The sequence below is a fragment of the Tauraco erythrolophus genome, chromosome 4 (assembly GCF_009769465.1).
Source record: "Tauraco erythrolophus isolate bTauEry1 chromosome 4, bTauEry1.pri, whole genome shotgun sequence".
NCBI classification, from domain to species: Eukaryota; Metazoa; Chordata; class Aves; order Musophagiformes; family Musophagidae; genus Tauraco; species Tauraco erythrolophus.
Window position 1 is genome coordinate 88,310,326 of NC_141468.1, and position 20,016 is coordinate 88,330,341.

The 20,016-nt window shown below is 45.2% G+C and overlaps 1 protein-coding gene across 1 annotated transcript in view; it reads left to right on the top strand.

Annotated features, from left to right (window-relative positions):
- RIMKLB (ribosomal modification protein rimK like family member B) overlaps positions 1 to 14,024 on the top strand; it is a 42,863-nt gene extending 28,839 nt beyond the window's left edge. The window contains exons 2-5 of the mRNA XM_086610788.1: positions 6,455 to 6,685; positions 8,582 to 8,668; positions 11,541 to 11,744; positions 13,561 to 14,024. Coding sequence (XP_086466914.1) covers positions 6,455 to 6,685; positions 8,582 to 8,668; positions 11,541 to 11,744; positions 13,561 to 14,024 — 986 coding nt within the window. The remainder of the gene's footprint in view (positions 1 to 6,454; positions 6,686 to 8,581; positions 8,669 to 11,540; positions 11,745 to 13,560) is intronic.
- The last annotated feature ends 5,992 nt before the right edge of the window (positions 14,025 to 20,016 follow it).

Consider the following 20,016-nt stretch of genomic DNA (forward strand, 5'->3'; position numbering starts at 1 on the left):
CCTTGCAGATCTTTGAGATTTTAGACCCGTCTTCTGAAACTGTTCCTTCTGTGAAAACACTTGGATTGTTTCAGCTGAAAGTACAGTTGTTCATAACCTGCAAACTGGATGTGAGATACTGCTTTGCAGTAGCTGTTAATCTGCTGATGAACTCATTCTTGTAGAGATGGGAAGGGATTTGAGTAGAGTGCAAACTGAACAGAACGAGTTTCGAAAACGTCTAGCAATTTGAAACGCTGCTTGGGTGTGAAGTGAGGTGTTCACAAGACACAGAGTTTCTTGAAATCTTGATCCTTTTTAGCCATCCATAATGCCATCGATGCAGAAGTGCTCCTGAGAGTTCCAAAGCACAAGAAAGTAGGATAACTGGGTAGATGAAGCACCAGTGCTTACGGATTGTGAAAGGTGTGAGGATGAAGGTTCAAGAATTGACGTGCTCTGGCTGTGGTTGTGATCGACTTGCAGAAGTGTGTTTGGCTTGCAAGCTTTACGAGATGTTGTTACAGTGCCTGTATTTGGGCATTTAGGTTGTCCCAGTTGTGCAGAGAGATTCATTTTTGTGGGATCCCTTCGCTGAGGCTTAATGTGAAGCATTTTGCCTTGTGTTTTGCTGTAGGGTGGGAAGAAGCACGTAGTCAGCTTAGGAGTCTTAGCTGATGGGCACCAACTTGAGTCAGGATAACTCAGTTTTGTTGGTATGTCTGTATTTTGAGACATTTCCTTTGGAATGTATGCCACCTAAATGATAACTCTCTTAAGAGATAACTCTCGATAGGACGAGAGGAAATGGCCTCAAGTTGTGCCAGGGGAGGTTTATATTAGATATTAGGAAAAATTTCTTCACTGAAAGGGTGGTCAAACATTGGAACAGGCTGCCCAGGGAAGCGATGGAGTCACCGTGCCTGGCAGTGTTCAAAACCCGTGTAGATGTAGCACTTCAGGACATGGTTTAGTGGGCATGGTGGTATTGGGTTGGCGGTTGGACGTGATGATCTTAGGCATCCTTTCCAACATTAATGATTCTATGATTGAATGAGGCTTTTTAATTGGGAAATTGTGACTGTGAGACAAATTTGTCATAGGGAAGAAGACTGAAGGTACTAAAAATCCCCTGTATGCATGAACGAAGCCTGGGAAGTTCCAGAATTTTGTGGTTTTTTTCCAAAGTATGCTCTTCCAGCCTAAGAGTGTACTGAATCAGATTGTTGAGAGGCAATTGTCATCCTGAGTATCTTGCTATGCAAGTGGTCTCTGCCGTGATAGATTCTACTGCCTCGAGAATTTGTTAGGGTATGGATACATGTCTCCTGATCTCACTGGTAACAGCAGTTGAAGTTTCTGCCTCTTTCTTCTGTCTTCCCCCGAGTTTAATGCCGCGTCCATTTTCTGTGGTTGTCACGGATTCCTGTGATGGCTTCTAATCTGTTTGGGTCAAAATAAGCCTTTTTAGCAGAGACCAGTTACTTTGAACTCTAAGCTCACCTGCTGTTGTTTGGGAATGAAAAGCAGCAGAACCAGTTGGGCCAACTGGTGAGGAATCATTGCATTTAGCCACTCAGAGCTGTCTTTGAGAGAAACTTGAGGCTTTTCAGCTTTGAGGGACGTGATGTAATGGGCCAAGTTCATTCCCAGGTGGTTGCAGTTCGTGTTGCAAAACTCTATTTTACACCTTCATCTGAATAATGTGATGTTTGGTGTATAATGTTAAAGGTCTACCATATTCCATTTGGGAGATTCTCCTCTTGCAGAGGAAGAATAAAGCAAGCTGGTACTGAGTGAAAGAACAGGTCTTGTTTACATCTGGTTTTATAGTGTGATATTCCATCTTAGGAGTCTTTCCCTCACAGGGCCAAAGAATACCCTGTGTTTTATGATAAGCTGAGAAATTGTTCCCCAGGCACGAGTGGAATGGTTGTTACACGTTGGTAAGGTGGATAGTGTTAGACAAGTGTGAAATGTCCCTTTCCTGGCTCTCGGGGCTGGTACTCCGGAGGACTGTGTAGCTGTCTGTTGGCCATGGCTGCGATGTCATGGGCATCCGTTGGGAGAGCCAACACATGGACCAGCTCGTTATTTGTCAGGATACTTCTGCATGATCTGAACATCTGTCTTCTGCGTGTTGGTGAGGGTGGTTTGTCATCCACAGTGTGATAGTTTGATGTGTGGGGGGGTGTTCTGGTGTCAGGGGAGGGGATTTGCTCCCTGTGCCACCAGATCTGAGTCCCATCCCCCCCCGGGGGAGGTTGAGCCAAGGCGGCGCCTCTGCGAATGGCCCTATTTAAGTTGGGACAAAGGGGCGGGAAAGGGCTTTTTGCTCAGGAGCGAGGAGAGAGCAGGAGGGCGCTGCCCTCGCTCCCGGCTCCCGGCCGAGCGGCCGCTCGGGCCCGGGCCGGCGCCATGTGCTCAAGATGGCGCCGGGGAAGCCGCATGGGGGACTCGGTAAGCGCCCCACTACCGGGGTGCCCACCAGGCCGAGCTTCCCCAGAGAGGATTAATATCTAAGAGAAGACAACCACAGCGACCGGGTCAGCCAAGATGGAGCAGGAGGAGGTGTGCTGGAGCTGAGGCTTCCCTTGCAATCGGTGTGGAGATGGCAGGCGGCCCCCCTGCAGCCAGGGTGTACTCGGCGGAGCAGCGACCCACTCGTGGTCCGTGGAGAAACCCACGTCGGGAAGGAGATGCCTGAGCCCAGAAGAGGTCGTGGAGCAGGGGATGCGCGACCAGGTACTGTTGATAATGGGGCATGGAATGCACGACGAGGTCGTGGAGGCATCTGGAGACCGTGGGACGACCCACGCCGACGCGAGTGGCAGCAGCTCCCTAAGAGGCCGAGACTGGTAAAGCCCGAACTGGTGCGATCCATGGGGAAAGATTGCAATCCTGCGGGCAGGACTTACTTTGGAAAAGTTTGGGGACTTTTTCTTTGTGAGTAGGGGATCCACCGAAGCAAGGGAAAAATGGTGTAAAGACTCCTCCTCCTTTAAGAAAGGAGCAGCAGTAACAACATGGATGAACTGACCTGTACTCCCCCATTCCCTGTCTCCCTGCGCCGCTGGGGGGAAGGCAGAGCCAGGAACGAAAGGGAAATAGGGGGTGGGGAGGTGTTGTTTTAAGATCGGGCCTTGTTTTTCTCTTTCTCCTCTCAAGTAACCGGTTTCGTTCCCTTTTGTCTTTTGTTTAGTAACTGTTAATAAATTGTTTTGTTTTATTAAGAAAGCCTGAGTCATGTTTTGCCCGAGACCATGCTTGGTGGGTGCTCCCTCTCGGTTCTTGTCTCGACCCTCAGTCCAAAAACCACGACACACAGGCAAACCGTGAACGTAACTCGCTGTTACTGCTCAGGGGTCAGGATGGTACAATTACTGCGAAGGAAGGAGAATTCATCTCCATTTTCATAAAAAAGAGTTTGGTTACCTCTTAACCACTCTTTAAGTAACATCTCTGTAGCATATCTTTTTTTTCCTTTCTCCCTCTTTCCAGTCTTGAATTGATTTTTTGGAAAAGAAATTAACTGTATGCATTAATATCTTCTGTGTTAGTGTTTTCAGCACATCATAGTGAATAAATATTATTTTATCAGCCCACTCAGCAGTGATGGCCATTAACCTGACGGTTAATGGGATGGAATGCTGAATACAAGCCTGTTCCACAATGGCAGAATCTGGCTCTCCTTTTTACTGGAATAAAGCTGCTTCTGTTTGCAGCCCCGTGTTGCTGGGAGACTGCAGCTAATTTTTATGGCGCATGTCAGTAGTAGTGATTCAAATTATGCATTTCATTGAGGAGCTCTTCTCTTTGTTTGTAAACTGTCTTCTGCGAGGGGAGAGAATTTTTTGGTTTTGTTGTTCTGGGGAGAACAGTATCCAGAGCAGCGAAAATTACTTAATCTGGAACAAAAGCTCAGATTGTTTTGTTGGTAACATCATTGCTGTTCCCAAAGTCACTCCTGGCTGGATTTGCACTAGTCTGATAGTCTCATTCTCACCAGGAGAATTCCAGGTGAGGCGAATGCATCTCCTCAAACTATTTTTCTTTTTCAGATTCCGTGTTCCAAAACAACAAATAGACTCCGAGAGATTTATGAGTCAGAAAATGATGTGATTTTGGTTCACAACAAAGATACAGTGGCAGTTCTGGGGCTCTGTGGGTGATGCCATCCTTTCTAAAATGACTCTTACACAGCTGGCACGTGGATCAGGACATGTATGCAGTTACAGGGGCAAAAAGTGGGTGTAACTGGGTTGACCAGGGAATTAATCTGGGCTGGATCTGAATAGTTCTGGCCTTTCTAGGCACAGAAATGCAGATGCACTGCGATTTCTCAGCTCACCTTCTTTCTCTTTTGACAGCACTGAGAGGTACTGACAGCAGTGTGAGCTGTGCATTTTACGCTCAAGTCAGAAAGTTTTGCTTTGAAATTAAGGCAAATAAAGCGAATATCCAATCCAAATTGTCTTTTCCCATCCTCAGATGCCAGACTGTCGTCAAGCTTGATGCCTTCCCGTCCAATCCTATCGTATTCCTGCTCCTGCAGCCTGTCGTTCAGGGTTTCTTTGTCAGAGGCACAGTCTGTACAGCTATAGGTCAGGATTAATACGTTGGTTTTGGTGGCAAAGCTCCCTTTCCTGCTAGTTCTTGCCTTAGTGTCACGAGGTGCTGCCCTGTTAGCTGATGAAGTTATGTCTGAGTATTTATTTAGTATAAATCAGGTGGTTGAAATTATCTGTGTTTAAAAATACTGCAGGTTGGGGTTTTTTAAGGGTCATATCTAATCTCTGTTACTTTGGCAATGTGTTGTGTAACGTGATACCACAAACAGAGGGATCAATACGGCTGGGACTGGGAAAGGTACCAGGGAAAGGTACGAGCTGTCCTGGTTTTAGGCTGATCCAGCAACTAAAACTCACACAGTCTCTCCTTCTCCAGTAAAGTAGAGAGGAGAGAAAAAAAAACCAAAGGGACTGAGGGTTGAGACAAGAACAGAGGGAGCACCCACCAACCATGGTCCTGGGCAAACCAGACAGGGCTTTCTCAAAGCAAAAGAGTTTATTAATGATTACTTAGAAGGACAAAGGGAAACAAAAACGGGTTACTCGAGAGGACAGAAAGAAACAAAACCAGATCTTAAAACTGACACCTTCCCCCCACCCTCTCCTTTTCCTCCCGGCTCTACCTCCTCCCCCCAGCAGCACAGGGGCAGGGACTGGGGGGGTGCAGGTCAGTTCATTCCGTGCTGTTACTGCTGCTTCTCTCTTAAAGGAGGAGAAGTCCTTACACCCTTTTCCCCTGCTCCAATGGATCCCCTACCCACGAGGAAAAATCCACAAACTTCTCCAGCGTGAGTCCAGCCCACTGGAAACAATCCTCCCCACAGATTGCTCCGGTGTGGGCTATACCACAGTCTCGGGTACTTAGGGAGCTGTAGCCACTTGCCCCGGCGTGGGTCGTCACGCAGACTCCAAATGCCTCTCTGCCTTGCTGTGTACCCCAACACGACCATCCTCAGGCTCAGGCATCTTCTCCCCACGGGCTGCGAGTGGGTCGCTGCTCCACCGAGGCCGTCCTGGTTGCAGGGGGGCCGCCTGCCATCTCGCCATCAGCCGCAGGGGAAACTCGGCTCCGGCACACCTCCTCCCGCTCCATCCTCACTGACCTGCTGTCGATGCGGCTGTTTCTCTCAGATCTCAGTCCTCTCCAGGTGAACTCAGCCCAGTGGGCACCCCGGGAGTGGGGTGCCCCCGAGTTCCCCAGCTGGCTCCGCTGCCGCCATTCTCCGTGGGCGGCGCCGGCCCGACGCAGGCAGCCGCCCGGCCGGGAGCCAGGGAGCGGGGGCAGTGCCCTCCTCCCTTCTCTGGTCGATCCTGGGCGAAGCACCTTTTCCGGTTCCCTTGTCCTGACTTAAATAGGGCAATTCGCAGAGGCGCCCTATTGACTCAACCCCGAGGGGGATGGCAGTCTGATCTGGTGGCCAGAACTAAGCCTAACCCGGTTCCAAAACCGTGGAGGTCGCAGGGAGCAAAACCCCTCTCCTGCCACCAGAACCACCCCCCCCTCCACATCAAACCATGACAATCACGTAGGCACGGACCAGCAGTGGGAGGCAGGAACCTCCTGAGCTATTGGTGCTGTTGATGTGAATGCACTGTGCTGCTAACACTCGTAGAAGGGATGAGATGTCAGCTTACAAAAAAAGTCCTTCACCCTGGGGAAGAGCCCAAGATCGTGTGCCCCAGTACAGTCTGTTCTTTGCCTGGTCCTAGTTTTAAGTGGGTGAAGAGTGATATGTATGAAGCAGCATAGCTGAGAGAGATGCATTTTATGGAGAGTTGCACTGTTTTAACGCTCACTGTTGAACTCTGGTATCTCCGTCGTGACCACATATAGTGCAGTACTTTGTTTACCTTCTTCTGAAGACCTTGCAGTTGATTGGGATGTTTTTCTCTTCCTCCTTTAGGTCTCCGGGTGAATGGGGAGCTCATTACTGCCTACCCGCAGGTGGTGGTTGTGCGTGTGCCAACACCTTGGGTCCAGAGCGACAGCGATATCACAGTCCTTCGCCACCTGGAGAAGATGGGCTGTCGGTTGATGAATCGTCCCCAAGCCATCCTTAACTGTGTCAACAAGTTCTGGACGTTTCAAGAACTTGCTGGTCATGGTGTGCCTCTTCCAGACACTTTTTCATATGGTAAGGCTTTTGGATCAAAAGGCTGGCAGAGTTGCCTACCATAATCTATGCTTTTGCAGTGCAGAAGTTGCGAGTCAAGTTTTGGAAATCCATAGGATTAAGTAGCATGAGGCTGGTTCCACAGATAAACGTTCAGTAAGCAGAAAGGGAAATGAAGGTCACAGCACTCAGATTCCAGTTTTGGCTTTGTTGATTAGCTGTGATGCTTTGGGAAGAGTATTTTAACTGTACCTCAGCCTCCCAAGCAACTAACTTTGGCCATTACTACTAAGACACTGTGAACTCTTTTCCAAATGCCCAAAACGACGGACAGGAGCTTGGGGAACTAAATGTTATAGGGTCCTATAAAGATCTAGACTTTGGTAAAACCTGAAAGTAGATTAAACTTCTGTATGAATAAAAAGATCTGCAAATATATTAGTTACCATGAAAGGACAAAAAGAATACAGGCCCTTGTGTTCAACTTTCAACGATTGTGTGGAGTTTGTTTCCCACTGGAACAATTAATTATTAATATTTCTTGTGCCTGCCTCTGGAGTCTGTGGTTCCTGATAGCGTGCAAGGTTAGAGGAACCATTTATCTCAGCTACCCCGATGCTATTTCTGCTTTTGATTACAATGTATTAAAGAATTTAAGATACCTCTTGGCCTTCTTTTCCTTCTTGGGAAATACCAGTGCTTCCCTCCCCTTTGTGTGGTTGCACTAATAGGCTTTTGTAATGGCAACTTGACAAAAACACAAACAAACTTGACAAAAAGAAAAACATGGGTTACTATCTCCATCGATTTCTGTGAAAACACATTTGAGAAGAAACATACGCTTTCTTTATAGATGTGGTTGCTGTAGCTCTTTGAGAAAGGAATGAGATTTTAATTTTTTTTGAGGGGAAGGGGAAACCATGAACGATGGGGTAATGGCAGAACCACTCTGTTCATAACTCCCTGCCACTTCTTTTAATGCCTGCCTCTGGAATTTGACAGAAGCATGATTTTTTTTTTTTTTTTCTTTCCTTTTTTAACACAAGTATCAAGTTATCAGTGGGAGCTGGTTTGCCAAGAAAAACAGAATGTCCTGAGTGGCATGTTATTCCATGACATGCATTAAAATCCATGGCAGGGTAGGAATGGTTGCTGCTGGCTTTGTGACCAGTGTCGTGGCTTGACTTCTGCGCCTCACCGCACGTGCTGGTAGAGGAGGCTCATCCCTTTGCCTGCTGACTTTCTCTTCTGTATTTCTTGTACTGTGGTCAGCCTTCTGTGAATTGAACTGAACTCAAATGACCTTGAAGTATCAATCGTAATCACGGGAATGGCCATTCAGAGCTCCTCTCTAAGGTCCTTAGAGATGCAACGAGACAAAAAGGTTGAAGTGGTACTTCAGGAAATGGGGAGAATGAGATGCAGGAGACTTAAGCCTTGGAAAGGGGGGAGGTGGAGTGACAAGATTTGGGTTGTTGCCCTCTGGATTATCCCTTGTCTTCGTCTTCCATGTTGTTTCCCTGGTTAGTAGTTTGGATGGAACTGTTACTGGTCTGTGCTATTTTCCTGCTAGACATTGGAAAAGGTGGGAGTTGATAAAGTAAATGGGATAAACTGGAACAAGATGGTAGAATTGGGGCATTCAGATTGGGAAGATCGGATTGAGCCTTTTGGGGTTGTGATCAAGAGGCCTTTGTCAGCTTGTGTCTTCCTTTTCAAAGGAAGCTGGAGTTAGTATCCCACAGAGTAAAAGCCCCTTCAAAGTCTGATGATGCTCCAAGACCAAGTTGCTCTTAACTGATAGTTTTTTCTGCGTTTTCTAAGCTGTAAGGGTGGGAGGAATGTGTGGCAATTACATCCCCAATTTGGCCACACCAGATTGGTGGCACATAATGTTGTTGGTTTTCTTTTTGCCAGGTGGTCATGAGAATTTTGCCAAAATGATTGATGAGGCGGAAGTGCTGGAGTTCCCTATGGTGGTGAAGAACACGCGGGGTCACCGAGGTGGGTGTGAGGTCAGGGGTGAGGGCAAGGAGTATTCCGAGCAGCACTCCTTCAGTCTCATCAAGGGATGATAGTTGGGAAGGTCTTCTACTAGGTTCTTCTATTAGGTGATGGACTTCTTTGCGGTACGTCTAAATTCTACCACCCTTCCACTTGGTAATGTTGAGTGGGCTGCAACACTGGGAAGCAGCTTGAGTAGAACCTGGTCTTCCAATAGCAGGGGGGTAGGGGTTCAAAACCGTGGTGCATTGGTGACTTCTGTGAGGAAAGCTTGGAACTGGAATAATGGAAGGTCTGGCCTTAGGGCAGTACAGAGAAGCCTACGTGGATTTTAGGGGTGTTTCTAAAAAGGCATAAGAAATGAAATCTTAACTTCATTCGGTCTTATTTTGACTTTTTTCCTATTTGATTTTGTCTGTAATTAGAATTTCGATATAAATAAGATCTCGTGTATTGTTTGTCAAACTGGATCACTGTTTTTCATAAAAATGTCCCTGACAGTGCTGGTGTTAATACAGCAGATTCAGATGAAATTGTTCTGTTATCAGTCTTTTGTTTTAAGCGTTGAATATGAAACAGTACATCGATTTCTTTTAATGTTAGATAGCAATCTACTAGAGGAAACCGGATTTAAAATCCATTTCAGAGGTTATTTGCAAAGGAGGTTGCACTGTTTTCAATTCAGCTTAAAACCAATTTAATAAGTACTAGAAGTAAAAAGGAGACTGCAACCAAAGTTTAAGCACGTAAACCAGCAGTTACCTTAAAAGCACAAGGAAAAGACACCACTTCTTCCTTCTTATTGTCCATCAGTTTGTTCCCACTCTGGGCTGCCCTGGTGCATCTCTTCTGCTGGCATGAGTGTTTCTGTAGCCGTGTAGTAAATGGGTCCAGGAACTGATGGGGGATGAATCTAGATGGGTTATTTTTACCTGGATTAATTCCTTAAAAGAATCATCATTTACTTGCACAAGGGCTCGTGTCGATGTAATGGAAGAGTGAGAGCAAAAGGCTGGGGCAAAGGAAGGTCAGACCTGCTGCTGCTGGCAGTGGTACCTGTTTATATGGTTTTAAAGTGAAGCCAAGTTGGAGTTGGACTTTGCAGCAAGCTGAATTTGACAACTGCAGGGTGTCTGAGACAGTGCATTTGACTCGAGGGTGCCTCTTGTTAAGATCTACTAAAAAATTAAGAGTTTGCAGCTACCGACTTTCTTCTCTTTTTTTTTTAGGCAGAATTCATTTAAATCTCTGTTTACAAGTTTTGCTTTAGAGCACTTCAAATTCCAGGCATTTTAATGCAAATTTATGCACAGTACATACCTTTTCGAATTAGGAAGGTTGGGGAAACTTTTTGGAATTAATTGAGCCATTTGCAAATTGTATTTTTTTTTTTTAAAAAAAAGGGCCAACACTGCCATCGGTACTGGCTGACAAATAAAATCTGTACTCTTCTTGGCCCGTTTCCTACATAGTTTGCTGCTGCAGCAAATGTGCCAATGTTATTTTTGCCAAGATGTCATGATGCTGCATAATTCCCAAGAACGAAGTAGTTCCCCTCCAAGGCATCGTTCTTCCTATCCCATTTCAGGAATACAGTAGGATTATTAAGTGCCTGTGGGAGAGCTGAAGTTTGGAATGGGAGAAAGCACATGGAGGCTTTTGTCTTCGTTCTGATACTTGGCTTGTGACGAGAAATTCCATGTTCCTCAAGCAGTGTTCTGTGTTATGGGAGGCCTTAAATACTGACAAAGCAGAGGCTGCAGCAGTTGAGCTTTGGAGCATTTGGTGGACTTCTTCTTCACGTGATGTTTCTCCTAGTTCTGCTGCTGCTGCATTTCTGATCCCTTAATTAAGACAGGCGGTTTATCAATTGGTTTTTCGACTCTCTTAACATTGTAGCGTAGTCGAGTGACAATTCTGCCACAAAAAAAAAAAATGTGCAGCCTTATTGCAAAAGATAAATCTAATATAACACCTAAAAGAGTCCTTAAGAAAGGGGAGGAGGAGCTGGGAAATGGATGGAAAGGGATGCCGTCTTGTGAGTCTAGAAATGAGGTGGAACATGGTAGAGCCTATTTCAGGAGAGACTTTCATCAGTATTAGTAAAACTGGAAAAGAACAAGCAAGTCTTTGGTGTGCTATAGAAATGAAGGGGAATGAAATTATGTGTTTTAGGTTAAACAAAACAAGTCCTTGAGATGTTTGCTTGCAGAAAAGCTAGTGATTTCTTAAAGGGTGGGTTGTGTTTTTTTTTTTTTTTTTCAAAATTGTAGTGCATTCCATTAATTTTGTGTCTTGTGGAATCTTCTGCTAAATTATTTCTGGGTACTGTTGGAGTGTAGTGTTTCCCTCTGAGCCCAGTTGTTCCACTGCAAAGTCTCATTCTGGAGTTGTGAGCTCTTGTCAATGTTGGGAAGAGCAGCTCTCAGCAACTTGCCCACGGAGAAGCGCTCGGTTCTGCAGTGGCACACTAGAGACTTCAGAGTTCTTAGCTGCCTGGTGTTTAACAGTTTCATGTCACTGGTTCCTGCTGCTCCTCAAGTATTTCTTCCTTTTTTTCTCTTGTTAGGACTTGTACCAAAAGGAGTTGAAATTACAAGACCACCTCCTTCATCTAAAGCTGTTTTCTTTTCTTTTTCTTTTTTATTTTTTCACTCCTCATGTGGCTCCTCAGCTCTGTCAGTACTTGAGCACTTAGAAGCACTGAAGCAGTGGAACACTGGTGTCCACAGAAGAATTAGTAAAAGTTACAGATGAGGCTCGTGTGAATGTACTGGTCAGAGGCTTTACTTTTCTGGGCTGAATCGTTGACGTGGCTCACATCTCCAATGTGAGCTTCTTCCAATCTCCCGATGTTCCGTTCTTCATGCAGGTAAAGCTGTGTTCCTGGCACGAGACAAGCACCATCTGGCAGACCTCAGCCATCTGATCCGTCACGATGCCCCTTACTTATTTCAAAAATACGTTAAAGAGTCCCACGGCAAGGACGTGCGTGTCATCGTGGTAGGAGGCCGTGTGGTGGGCACCATGCTCCGCTGCTCGACAGACGGGAGGATGCAAAGTAACTGCTCGCTTGGTAGGAAAAGCATTGTTCATCGTTTTTTGAGCAGGATTTTTCAATCCAGTTGAAAAATCACAAAGCCAACTGAAATAAGCTGCAGGTTATGTTTTGTATTAATTGTGCTTAACTGTTGGGGGTGTACAGAGGAGACACGAGAGTGAGGATTGAGATGTGTGTTGAGCAAGCGCAAGAGGAGAGAGAGTCTCTGCTGGAAGTGTTAGATGGATGGGATGGATGAAAATGAGGAGAGAGTTCTAGGAACACGGAACGACTGATGTGGTAGTGGCAGTGTCGTGCTAATGCCATGTTATCAGTCATTTCATCCTGTTAAGAGGAATGGAAAAAGAAGCAAGACAGTAGATCACAGAATCACAGAGTGGTTTGGGTTGGAAGGGACCTCAAAGATCATTCAGTTCCAACCCCCCTGCCACGGGCAGGGGCACCCTCCACTACACCAGGTTGCTCAAAGCCTCATCCAACTTGGCCTTGAACACTTCCAGGGATGGGGCAGCCACAGCTTCTCTGGGCAACCTGTTCCAGTGCCTCACCATCCTCAGTGTAAAAAATTTCTTCCTTAGATCTAATCTAAATCTCCCCTCTTTCAGTTTAAAGCCATTGTCCCGTGTCCTGTTACTACACACCCTTGTCCAAAGCCCCTCTCCAGCTTTCCTGTAGCCCCTTTAGGTACTGGAAGGTCACCCCGGAGCCTTCTCTTCTCCAGGCTGAACAGCCCCAACTCTCTCAGCCTGTGTCCAGATGAGGCTGAGGGAGGTGGAGGAGACAACCAGTTGGCAGGAGAGTAGAAGAGAGTGTTAAGGGAGGAAACTGCTGAAGGCAATAAAGCCTTGGGTTGCCTTGTGCAGCTGCTGTGCTGCCTGAAGTCTGTCTGGCAGCTCCTGCAACCTGTTCCTTCACAGACCAAGTCTGGAAGAACGAGGAAGGATACTGCATGGATGGTAGCCCACTCAGAACTGAGCTGCTGCCTAGCTTTGGGTGTAGAACAGGGAGGTTTCTGATGGTGGGAAGAGGGATGAGGTTGCCTGGCTGAAAACGTACCGGACCTGAGCAGGGATGAGGTAAAATGTTTTCGTTGTGGTACAGTTTTGGTTGGTCAGCATGCCCCAAACGCCTGAGAGTTTTTAGTTACTCTTCGATGCTGAGGAAATACAGCCTGAAAGATTTTTCTGCTGAATGTTTTTTGGTTTGTCATCATTTTTTTTTTTTTTTAAAAAAAGAACTTAAGTGTTGTGATGGATGAAGTCTGAGTCAGTTAATACTTAGATGATGGGCTGTGAACCGGACCAGCTGAGATTCAGGCACAAACCTTCCCTAATCCTTGCTTTAGAGAAGTAACCTCTGATAGCAAGCTGAGGGGGACATGAGCAGATGAGAATGTCTGAACCCTCATCCCCCTCAATTGTATCTGTTAGAGCTGTTATCAGGAACACTTGGTTTAATTTTGCTGAAAGATTTCTTGTGATAACTTATAAATATGTATGGAAAGCCCGTACCTTAGAAGGAACAAGGGTGCTTTGTGAAGTCATCTCTTTAATATCCCAGGATCGTAGAAACGCGTGGTGTCTTTCTTGACTAAAAAGTCAGCACTTCACTGTTTTTTAAACAAGTCATAATCTTGACTTGCTTTTGGCAGGTCAGAATCTCTTGAAATCCTGCGGTGGCTTCAAGCTCGTTAGTAGTCACCACGGCAAGGAGGTTGCTTTCTGAGTCCTCAGCAGTCTTGGAGCTTCCCAACCAAAAAGCACCAAGCAGTTGAGAAGGACATCAGTCACCTGTGCCTTACAGACACAAGTTGTGGCTTTTTTTTTCCCAGGTGGCGTGGGAATGATGTGCTCGCTGAGCGAACAAGGCAAGCAGTTGGCCGTCCAGGTGTCGAACATCCTGGGGATGGACGTGTGCGGCATCGACCTGCTGATGAAGGACGACGGCTCCTTCTACGTCTGCGAGGCCAACGCAAACGTAGGTTTCATTGCCTTCGACAAGGCTTGCAATCTAGATGTAGCTGGTATCATAGCGGACTATGCCGCTTCCCTGCTCGCCCCCGGTCGCTTGACGCGGCGCATGTCCTTGCTCTCCGTGGTGTCCACGGCCAGCGAGACTAGCGAGCCAGAGCTGGGCCCTCCGGCTAGTGCCGCTGTCGACAATATGAGTGCTAGCTCCAGCTCTGTCGACAGCGACCCTGAGACCACGGAGAGGGAGTTGCTCACCAAGCTCCCGGGGGCTTTGTTCAACATGAACCAGCTGTTAGCCAATGAGATCAAACTGCTCGTGGAGTGACGCCACCTGTAAATAGATGACCGACAGAACTCTCTCTTGTAAATTTATTTTTATTTTTTATTTTTTTTTTTTCCTTTTTTAAACCAACTTGCAATGCTGTTTATCGGAGAAGCTCAGAGGAATGAGGAAACGGGGGGGATGTCCATCAGGAGAGCAAAAGGCACGCGTGCTGGGGTTGCTGCCTCTGCTGTTTTTTCAGAACGTAAAAATTGGGTTGGCTCTTCAGCATCAGCTTTCTGGTGAAGGTGCTCAGTTCACAGCCTAAGTGGGAATTTTGGTTGGATGCTGCTTTGGTCCCCAGACGTCTCGCAGTTCACGTGTGTTCGCAGGCAAGCATTGGAGCACGATTCACGCCTGAAGACTTTTCAGAAAGCTGTCTGGCAGCTCTCTGGAAACTTCTGTGAATTACTGCACCAATGAAGTCTCTTCTACCTCGATAAGGCTTGATCCTGTAAATTGCTGAGTGCCTCAAATTCTCAGTGTGAGTCGAAGGTGTTAAATACCAGGTGTTTCAAAGCTCCTGGACACCTACCGGTCGTGCTCTTGCAGATGGGAGCTGCAAGTTCAGGATCCTTCGGAAGTCATCGCTTCCTTACGTTTCAGGATGTGGCCTTTCAAACCATGAGGCTGAGAGAAGAGTGGTCAGTTGACTCAACGTGAGCTTTCTGTGCAAATCTGTGGTTTGTGCCATCTCGGTGTTTAATTGGCAGCTCTGTGTCTCTATAAAGCTTTTGAAGGAGGATTTTAATACTTGAGTTTTTCTCATTCGGAGTTCCGATTTTGGAAGGTACGTAGGGGAATCGGGCATATTCTATTTGTGGCAGAAGTGGCAAGTTTTAACTCTTTTTTGCATGATTGGAGGAGATAAACAGCACTGTAATGTTTGGTGTACAAAATAATGTTTAATCCAATGTGAAAAAAGAATTACACTAGTTTAAAGCAAACGTGCAGCGACTTGTGTTTGTTAGTGTTTTAGTCTTTTTGAGAGAGATCTGCAATGTTAATGTTCCTTTTTCTTTAATACATGCTAGTCCAACACCCCCTTCTCTATGCCTGCATCTTTACCAGTGGCCAAAGTGAAAACACTGCAGACTATTTGTTAAGAAAACACTGAGTTAAAGCCTGTATGTTGGAGGGGTGGGTTTTTTTTTGTTGTTGTTTATTTTTTTTTTAGTGTTTTTGTTTTTTTTTTTTCGGAGGGGGGAGATGTGGTAAGATGTGGAGGAGGGAGAAGTTGGTTAAAAGTGATGAGACATCTAGAGGTACTTTAGAATAAAGCTGCAGTTCATACGATGCTTACCAGGCTCACTTCTTCCCCACTGAACATAAAAGCTGATGTTGGCGGAAATCCAAAGAGTATAACTGGGGAGAAATACTCAATTCTTAGCTTTGGGAAACATGCAGTGGATTTAAAAAACAAAAGTTTAAAAAAAAAAAAAAAAAAGAAAGAAAAAAAAAATAAAAAAGAAGGAAGAAAAGGAAAAAAAAAAAAAAGGATAGAACAGCCAGAATTAAAAAAAAATATAAAACATACAACCTAGGTCCACAAACAATTAACAAGTTGATCCTGGACCCTTACGTGTGTGTGGTGTGAGCGCACACGCTCGTGTGTGTTCGTGTGCGCCGCATTTGCTTTGCTTTAGTTCTTTTTGGGTTTTGGCTGTTCAGCTCCTAATTTTTTTTCCAAGCTGCCTGATTTTTTTTTTTTTTTTTTTTTTTTCCTTCTGGCTGTGCATTTTCTCGTTAGCCTTGAGCTGTTTTGGAAAACAGATAACCAAAACAGATCCTGAGTCCGTTTTTCAGTCCCTGTCTTCGCCCTCCTTTTCCTCCTCCTTCTCCTCCTCCCTTTTCATTCCTTATTCTCTGGGTTCGTAAAGCCCTGGAACTATAGATATATATATATATATAAAAAGATAAGCCTCTTTTTTTAAAAATACAAAAAGTAAAACGTTTACAATTGCAAAATAATCTTGTGAAAATAGGGTTTGTTTGGGGGGGGGGGGGGGTTGTGTGTGTGCAATGCTGCTGTTTTCCGGATACTTTATTGGAGCATGTCCCGTGTACCCTCTGAGGCTCTGCACTGCCCACCTCTGTGGCACTGCCCACCTCTGTGGCACTGCCCACCTCTGTGGCCCTTCCTCACCTCTCTGCTGCTCTGCTGTTTTGTCTTCACTCGGACCTTAAACACAACTCACGGACACTATGCAGAGAGTCTTCAAGAGGCAATAAACAGAACAGTATTAACCTGCTTTATGGAGGTTTGATCATGCTTCTTTGTACAGTTTGGTTTTGTTTTTTTTTTTTTTATTTTATTTTAAAAGGAATGTAATAAAATGGCTTTTTTTTTTGTAGAATTAAATATTATTATTAAAATCAAGTGAAAGGTTGGCTGTTGGTGTTAAGCAGGAGAGCGGACCGGCTGGTCCAGCAAGAAAAAGGAGCTTCAGCAGGAAAGGTGTTTTCAGATCTTTCTTCCTGAGCCTTCAAGTGCACAGGTTATTCCCAAAGAATATAAGGGTCTACAAAATTCCATGAAGAATTGCAGAATCACAGAACATGAAAGAAACCTAATTTTCTAGTCACTGAGCAGTCTCTTCCAGAGGCTCTTCTCTCCTCACTTGTTTATCTAAGGGGAATTTGGGTGGTGGTGTGTGTTTGGGTTTTTTTTTATTTTCTTTTTTTTTCCCCCCTTTCTCTGTGTGTCGGTAGGTGCCTGCGCTCCTTGAGAGGCTGATGGGGTCAATCCTTCCCTTCTCAGCTGTGACACACGTGGAGCACGTGTGGAGTAACAGCAGGGAGTAAACGTGCCAGTTGGGGTAGTGGGACCTCTGTGTTTCTATCACAGGAAGCATCTTTTAGAGGAAAGAGCTGGTAACTGAACGTTCTGGGATGGTTTTTGAGTCTCCAGAGTCTTTGTGGCTCACAGGATCTTTACAGTCCTATGGCCCTTTCAGGATGTCCAGGTTACACCTCACAGTAGTAAAATTTGGGAAGCAAACATAAGATTTTTTTTGAAATGCAGTGGATTGAGAGATGTACAGTTTGGCTCTCTTGGGGTGAGGTGCTCCTTGGTGGTTGGTGCTTCCGTTGCTAGTTTGGAGCTAAGCCTGTGCGTAGCGGTCAGGGAGGGAGACAGGATTTGAAACATCACCTACATCCGTTTGGGCTTGGGGTGTTTATCCAGCACGAAAACCTCGCCTGAGGCTTCGTTGGCACAAACGGGCACACCTCACGAATTTACAAATCCCTACTTATCCATTGCTCCAGTGTGTAAAATGGGCTGGGGGCGCGAGGGGAGTGCCTGGTTTTCACATACAGGAAAAAACCACCAGTAAAGCTAAGCCGTGGTAACCAGGCAGTGTTCCCCGTTGAAGGTGACCTTTACAGACGTCAGCTGTCTCTTTCCTCCAGTTCCATATGCTGAAAAACACATTCTAAACTTCCGTACAGCCGCACTACCGCTACCTCCATGTGTGGGTTTGGGAGCATGTGCTGGAGAAACGGTCAACGTAGTGCTGGATTACGACAGTGCTAATACAGCTGGTGGTGATCCAACTGGTTTTGTGTGTTATCATGATGGAAAGAGCCAGTTAGAAACTCTCGGTTGCAAGAATAAGTCTCTTAAACTACATCTGATGAATTTTTGTTCTTTGTAACGCTGGAGATTTTCTTCTGTTCAACTTCCCCTGTTTATAATCAATGTCTTGCTATGTCAATGTACGGGTTGTATCTCAAGCCTTGTGTTTAATGCTTTACTGTGTTTTATAAAATCTCGTCTTGGAATGTTACAACACCTCATTTTTAACACAATGTCGGTGCTTGATGCATATGTGGACTGTTAACGTTTTTGTTCGGAGCCCACGGTCGCTCTTGGAACGTTTTCTCCCACTTCACGTGCTTTCATGTGTGATACTTACTCAGGAAATACCTCTGAAACATCTGTGTGTGGTAGACCCAAAGGAGATACTTCTTCAGATGTTACACTGGACTTCAGAAATCCAACAAACGAAACCACTGACCTTTGCTAAATCTTTTTCCCCTCCCTTATTGCAAAAATCTGGCATTTAAATACATGAGGGGCCTGAAGGGATTAGAGAGACTCTGAGAACAAATGGCATGTACAGTATCTTTCTCATGGCTCGCTCTTTTTGAGAAGGTTTATGGGCTTTATGGCTGGTGTGAGACACACGACCCACTCCTGTTCTCTCTATGGAATAGTAGGTGCTCGGACAGGTAACTTCTGTTGCTACTGTCTTTTTTCATTTTTAATTTTTTCGCTGTTCTAGGACTTGTTTTAAACTGAACGCTGCAGGATTTATAACCAGATGTTTGCTGCCTTTTCCTTTGCTTTATTTCTTTAAGTCTTTCTTAACCTTTGAGGGTGACTTTTGGAGCCTTCCGATGGTGGGTCCTGGCCTGCTGCTGGAAGTCTCCAAGCCTCTCATATTTCCAATTTGAGTTGAAAAATTGTTGGTTTGTTTATTCATTTAAGCCAACGGCACAAATTAGATGCGCGGATTCGGGTGGGATTTGTTGCGGCTCTGTTTGGTGTGACTTATTGTCCCTTTTTTTGCAGAAATGTGTTCTAACGGTTCACACTTTGTTACTGTTCTTTGCAAAACTTTTCAGGAGCCATAAAAGTCAAACAATCCAGAGAAAACCTTCCCTTCTCCCCTTTCCGATGGCGAGAGTGAGAACTTATGAAAAGTCCTTGAGAATATTCCTTCCTAAACTTTTCCCCCCAGTAATGCAAGCGGGTAAAATGGTAAACGCAGCAGTTTGGTGACGTCCCAGACCGACCTGTTGTCAGGTAAATCGACTCTTCTGCTCTTACCATAACCTTCATAAGTTTGTTAAATTGTCTGCCTGCTTCTCTTCCCATCGCTTCCTTTCGCTGAAACTCCTTGAATGATGTCTTGAACGGTGATATTGAGAGAAAATCCTGCTTTTCTTCTTTATTTGCCCTCCACATACATGTTGACCTTTAAGAAAACTGTCATTGTCCTTTGCTTTGCTCAGGTGAGACAAAAATGAGTCCCCTCATGTAGGTATATGAGGGGTAGTTTCGCAAGACAGACATTCCACCTCCTCCTACTACTTCAAGGTAGTTTGCCTTCAAGTGTGCTGTTTTAGCTTAGGTTTTCGGAAGATACGACGCTTTCTGTTTGCCAAGTGAACATTAAATATAACTACATCAATTAGGGGTTGATGGGTATGAAAAACTAGTACTAAGAACGTTAAGTTAAATCTGTTAAAATTCAACAGAGCGGGATCCTGTAAAGAGGACGGATGGGAGGACACGTGTGCTGAAGCAGAAGACTCTGGGCTGATGATTTCTGTTTGGGGAGGACGAGGTGATGCATTTATGTTGCCCTCACTGCTAGATCTGAGTACTGAGACACTTTATCCTCCTCTGGTAACTCCCTCCCTTATTCTCAAGCCACTTAAGTGTGCTGGAAACTTAATTTTTTTTTTTTTCTTAGTCCAAGGAGGAGAACCTGTGTTTTACTTAAAGAGGTAAATATCAGACAATGGGAATACCATTCAAACTGGAAGAATATGAGCCTTCAGACAGGCTTCCAAGTTTCCTGACGTGGTATTTTTATTTCCCATGACATCTGTAAAGAATTAACAATTGTTTCCGACTTTTTTCTGTGAACGTTAATAACTCGTCTATATCATCATGAAATAGTCTACTTCTCATATTCTCAATTTATAGTTTCCTGAAACAAAGCAAATTTATCGGCAGTACCATAAATTGCACCTTCAATTTAAGGTGGGAGGGGTAATTTTAGAGCCAAATTTTGCTCTCAGTTACACTGAGATAAACCTGGAGTCGCTCTGTGAAACTCAGTGGAGTGATATCCAATTTCGCTGGTATAATTGAGTGTATAATTTGTGTCTTAAATTTTACTTGCACGACGATTTTGCAGACCTGTTATATTTATGATTCCAATGCTTTTTCCTTTCAGACACATCCCTTTCTTGCATC